This window comes from Camelina sativa, chromosome 1 (genome assembly GCF_000633955.1).
Source record: "Camelina sativa cultivar DH55 chromosome 1, Cs, whole genome shotgun sequence".
Lineage (NCBI taxonomy): Eukaryota > Viridiplantae > Streptophyta > Magnoliopsida > Brassicales > Brassicaceae > Camelina > Camelina sativa.
The window spans coordinates 22,407,485-22,413,272 of record NC_025685.1 but is presented as its reverse complement, the minus strand read 5'-3'; the positions used below and the strand labels follow the sequence as shown (position 1 = coordinate 22,413,272).

Below are 5,788 nucleotides of genomic sequence, written 5' to 3'. Positions count from 1 at the left end.
TTTTTCTTTTAACCTGTGAAAAGAAACATTGTTGGACTGATTTTGGGCTTTAATAAAACATGAAATCAAAACCAATTCCACAAGAAAGGTCTTCGATTGAGTTTAGTTCTTTCATAATCAATCTTAAAATACTGTAAAAATCTAACATTATTATTAACAAAACTTCAAAGAACAAATATATATATATATATATGTATGTATACATAACACTAATACATTTATATTCAAACTCAAAAAAACTAGAACTACCCATAATACAATCTTATCTAAATTTAAATAAAATTTTTTTTAAAAATTAACATGTGGTGTACCACGGGGTAAATCCTAGTTCTAACTTTGTATACCCTTTAAAAAAACAAACAAAAATCACATTGGATCTGTAGAGGCCCATTAAGAAGAATTAAAACTGACCATCAAATATTATTGAGTTTACAATTGTGTGGCCGAGTGTATTGTCTCTCTCTCGTTTTCTTCTTAGGCCCATTAAGAAGAATTAAAATTGACCATTAAATAATACAATTGAAAAAAATAATATTCTGACCTATGTTCTCTCACTCTCTCTCTCTCGTTTTTGTCTGTATCGTTTTTTTTTTGGATATGAAGAACATATCCGAATCAATTTTTGATTCCAAAATTGTACTGCGACTCCCTCGGTTTGTTTTTTAGTCTTTCGTTTGCTACTATGGAATTTGATGCAATCAATTTTCTGTTTTCCAAACTCGGGTTTTGGGAATTTTGCTTAGGTAGGATTGAATATTGTTTAACGAAGGCAATTTAAGAATTCTAAATGACATTTCTTATTACTCCAACTGCGTTTTGTGTTTTATACAAAAACTTCTGAAAATCTGACAGATCTTTGTCTGATTTGCAGGTTTTATATGTCGATCCTCATGAACAGATTTCCTGAAATTTGTTTCCTTAATCGTCTATAGTGTAAGATAAGTGAATTTTCTTTTTTTTTCACATTTTAGATGCATTAAGGTCAGTTCGGTTTCCAAAAAAAAAACATACTTTCTTAATAAGACGTTTAGTATGACCAGCTATAGTAGCAGCCTTATAATGTTCCTAATGAGTATATTAACAGGCGCTTCTTATGTCTCTATTCAGGTCAGGTTTTGGACCTGAATATCAATGAACGAGTATGTAGAAGTTTTGCCAGAGAAGATAAGAATCTATTCCTGTCTTTCTTATAAATTGAATCTGATCATTCTGCTTAATATATCATCTGACTTATAGTCCAAAAATATTTGTTGTGTAGGCTAATTTCAAAGACAACATGGTAATGAAAACGCATCATCTACGGGACTTGTTTCTACACACCAATTCACAACAGTTTAAGAGGTATAACTAAAATAATACCAAGTCCAGTCGGTATCAATTGCATAGATGGTGCTCATTACCCTTACTTTCCCGACCTGAAATTAGTGATATAGTATTCAAATGTCATTCCTTAGTTCGATCGGTTTTCTATATGTAAATGAAATTTTGAATATGTAAACATAGATACAAACCTCAACGGAATCGATAAGCTCGACGATGGTTTTCCTTGGATACTGAGTTGTGTCTTCTGATTTGACAGCCACAATCTGAAACTTTGGGACAGATTCACGGAAAGCGAGAGACAGACCATCATTTGGAAGGCTGTATGAAATCAAATGCAAAGTGTTATAGGTACGTATTAGTTTTAACATATATCAGTTTAAGTTTACTAATATAAGTACTTACGATTTGCTGAAATTATCAACATCTATCCAAGCAGGGTTGATATGGACTTGTGACGCATCATAAGAATTAGACAGATATCTACTTCCTGTTACATATTTTTTTACATATTTGATATAAAGACAAATATATTTTCGTTTGTATTTGTTATTTAGGAAGGTGGGAGCCGAATATAACCTTTGTATGTTTTCACTTTGACAAACCGCAGGACGCAAACCACTATGACACCATTTGATGCCTGGCAGGCTCCAAAAACTTTGTCAGCGAATGAGCCCCACAAGGTACACGAAACCCTCTCGTCCCTGTCAATCAAAATCTGATTCTAGTTCATGTTTTTTTGAATATAGGCTTAAAATTAGGCATACAAATGTAACCTTTCGTCCCGCATCTCAAACACGAGTTTATGCATTGGCTTGTTGTTAACTTCAACTGTCTCCATATCACCAATGTTGACCACTTGATTTGCAAATTTTGTACCACATATAGAAACCATTAGAGGAAATTAATGTTTTTAAATCATAGATACTTTAAGAATATAATAAAAAATCTGAAACAATTACCAATTAACATGTTAGTGTTAAGCTCTGGATCCTCAACTCTTGCAAACTTTGTCAAGCTTAGGAAGTTTTAGTCGGACTTAGGATCACTAACAACAACATAGGTGTCGTTGACAAAACTAAGTTTGTACAAATGAGTGGTCGGACGGAACTGACCAACCGCATGAGTGAGTGAAAAGGTCTCAATGAACCTCCATGAGCCAATGGGAAGGTGGTTGACATAACGGTTCACCAAGTATTTTTTCACGGACCCGTGTATTTTCATTCCCTAAAGGTATATTTTATAGTGAGGGAAGAGAAAATTATGAAAAGAATAGATTACTTAAAAGTGATACTTACAGTCTCGTCAGCCAAAATGAGTTGAAGGGTTTCACTTTGACCTGGATTCTCCATGCAGTCTTGTATGGACGGATGTCGCGGAGGAAAGCAAAAATACCGCCATAGGTATGGATTTATTTAGCTTTGTTTGTTGTGCGGCTATCATTGGTGAGACTGTATTTATATAGTATGCAAAAGAAGGAATTGTTATGATTGCGTATAAAAAATTAAGAATTTACGGGATTCTCTATTGTTGGGAAGTTTAGATTTTTTGCCGATAGTATTTAGAAGATTACGTTAATTTGCGTATGTTAAGGGATAAGGGGATGTTATGGGTGTGATCTCTTCGTAGATTGATATCACAATAATATTTATTGATTATGATTGATTGTTGAATTAATAGTAAATGATTATGATTGATTGTTGAATTTGCAGAAAATTAGGCCTGAAGTTGAAGGAAGGTAAGAGGGATTGTAGTTTCTAAATTAGACCTTCTTTCGGCCTGAAGTTGAAGGAAGGTAACATTTTTATTGATTGTAATTAGAATGGCAATGTCTGTAAATAAGTCTGAACTCAAAGGCTTCTTATGAAAAATGCTGTGAAAATGTGAAAATGTTAATATAGATAATTAACATATCAAATGAATAATCATATACGTTAATTTTATTTTGTCTTTTCTTGTCTCAGTTTTGTTTAAAACTTAATAAACTTTATTGTATACGTAGAGAATGTCAAAAGTAAGAAAATGGCAATGAGAGATTTCGCAATACCCAAAAATTAATTAAAACATGTAGTATTTTAGATAGTTCGGTCCTTGTCATGGAGCTCCACAAAAACATGATCTTAATTTCTTATATTTTCGTGTATAGATCATCTATGAAATTGACTATGTTTCTAATTTCTATGATTCTATCATATAAATGTGTGAATTGTGCTGCTATACATTTTTATTTACGAAAATTTCATCTTAATTTTTAATGTACATTTTGACCCAAAAAAAAAATAATAAAAAAAAATTGCATGTACATATAACATATCTTTGTCATTAACTGTAATAGCAAATCAATTTATATATTTTCGTCCAATGAATTACAAAAGAAGCGAAAAGAATTAAGTACCACGAAGTTCATTCGTATAACTGAAAAACGGCACACAGTTTACCACAAAAATACAAATCAGAAAATGAACAAATGAAAGAAGAAAATAATCATCAGAGCATTATCATCAATCTTCTTCCAGAAGAACCTTTTAAAGAAATTTCTGGCTGACGATGAACAATCTTCTGGTCAAAAGCTGTATTATAGTACTATACGTCAATATATAATAAAGTCGTCGAGTAGAGGTTTTGAGCAAATCTTTATTGCTTATTACTATTAGCCTGCAAGAAACACACAACATCTGCATTAGTATTAAGTGTAGATCATATCTATCTTCCGCAACTTATAACGAGTTAAAGGAAACCTTTTTCAGGAATTTTTCATGGATCTTCAACGCTTCTTTACATGCTTTTTTCGCGTCAAGATTACCCGCAATGTCTCCTAGTATCTGCAAACCAACTTAAACTTTGAAGTTCCATAGTCTTTTTAATTTTTTTCCTTTTTGGCTTTTGAGAGAACGAGTGAAAAAAAATAAAGAGACAGACCTGAACAACATCGTCTAAGCCTTTAGCTTCCTTCAAGAGACGTTTGTTCTTTGTCTGTAGAACGCTTGCGACCACAAAGACAGCAAGCGTATTGCGATGTTGCTCGTTCTGCCCACTGTTTATGTATTTCCTTTCAAACTTGCCATACCGTTTTAGTAACTTGGGATCGGATGCTGCGTTGTTTCGGTTTTCTAGTTCCTCGTATGTTGCAAACATGGTTGGATTATACTCCATCGCCCACATCAGCTGCAACCATAATCCATCTCACATTATTCTCATTATTACCCAACCAGAATAAAATGCTTCCAAAACAGAGACACGACACATCATAAACAACACAGCAAGATCTTCCGGCTTCAGAAACAATAACAGCAAGGAAAACCAGGAAACCAACAGAAGAAATGCAGACAGTTTGAATATGAAAAAGCAGTGCTATTACCTCCCAAAGGTACAAAACGTCAAGGAAGGAGAATTCTCTCCTGAAAAGTACCATCAGCATCCGAATAGCAAACAGATACTCCCCACCATCGAGATCCTCTGTCACGTTAACCCGTTTTAGCCCACCAATTAAGAAGAGTGTTGGTAATAGCAAAACACTCTTACCTAGATGTTGATGGAGACGAGGATCCACTGTTTTAATGACCTGTGAGAGCACACCCAGCTGAGTCTGGACACCCATTGATGTTGCTGTTGCCCTGAAGTTTTCTCTCTAGGATTCAAGAAAACCAATTAACCGTGAATACAACCGTCTGGTGATGACATGAAACATGAGAAGTTATGTCATAAACTATATTAAGTTATTATTATTACAAGTCTCCGCATTGCCCGCTCAAAGCACCAGAAAGCGTCGGCTTCATCATCAAAGAGGATTATCATTGGGGAACATATATCATTCATCCCTAAACGAGTAGACAAAGTGGATGAGTTGTGTTTATTAAATATTTTTTATCAAGATGCATCGTGAACAGCAAGAACACTTACCCTGAACATAACCAATGTCAAGATTCAACCATGTATATATGGCAAGAACGTCCCATAGTTTTGATTGATTAGTATCATTCTCATAAAAGCAGAGGTACCGATCAGTTCTAGCAACATCAAGGCCTGCAACAAAATTTAACCATGTTAGGTGTTTAGAATAAAATGTAAAAAAAAAAAAAAACATGTTATAAGATAGGACAAAAGTAAACTTATATATATAATAATGTAAGGGCATACGTACCGATCTGGTGGAGTGAGAGCATCCATTGGAGCACTCTCTCATCTGTAACGGTGTTTTTCACGATCCATCCTTGATTTTCTACAGAAGATTCGTCAATAGGCTGGCCATTTTCTGAAACCACTGCCATAGTGACGTACTTGCCACTACCAATGACAGGAACCATTTTCTTACATTCTTCTTTCCATGCACCGTACTGCTCCCTTCTGCGGTTACGCAGCCTGTTCCTTTCCTCAAAAGTGCTGTCTGGATCATAACAGCCTAACAAAAACTCCCAAACGGCGCCTTTGATGGAGGGATGAATTCCCTAACAAAGAAACCAAAAAAATT

General features: G+C 34.3%; 1 protein-coding gene and 1 long non-coding RNA gene across 6 annotated transcripts; one reads left to right on the top strand and one right to left on the bottom strand.

Moving 5' to 3' along the window:
- On the top strand, positions 555 to 3,263 carry LOC104701689. 5 transcript variants are annotated; one of them, XR_753882.1, is made up of 7 exons: positions 555 to 743; positions 872 to 933; positions 1,108 to 1,341; positions 1,580 to 1,671; positions 1,931 to 2,003; positions 2,344 to 2,723; positions 3,033 to 3,263. It is a non-coding gene; the product is annotated as an uncharacterized LOC104701689 (long non-coding RNA). The 5 variants fall into 5 exon arrangements; XR_753881.1 differs by having other exon boundaries at positions 1,931 to 2,553; positions 2,621 to 2,723; XR_753878.1 differs by having other exon boundaries at positions 1,931 to 2,723.
- LOC104701709 (GTPase-activating protein GYP7-like) lies at positions 3,713 to 5,781 on the bottom strand. The gene is made up of 8 exons (XM_010417452.2): positions 5,462 to 5,781; positions 5,221 to 5,343; positions 5,050 to 5,138; positions 4,843 to 4,948; positions 4,679 to 4,776; positions 4,240 to 4,485; positions 4,059 to 4,142; positions 3,713 to 3,975 (listed from the first exon to the last, which is right to left on the bottom strand). Exons 1-8 carry the CDS (start codon positions 5,622 to 5,624, stop codon positions 3,955 to 3,957), a joined length of 930 nt encoding a protein of 309 aa, XP_010415754.1. The 5' UTR covers positions 5,625 to 5,781; the 3' UTR covers positions 3,713 to 3,954.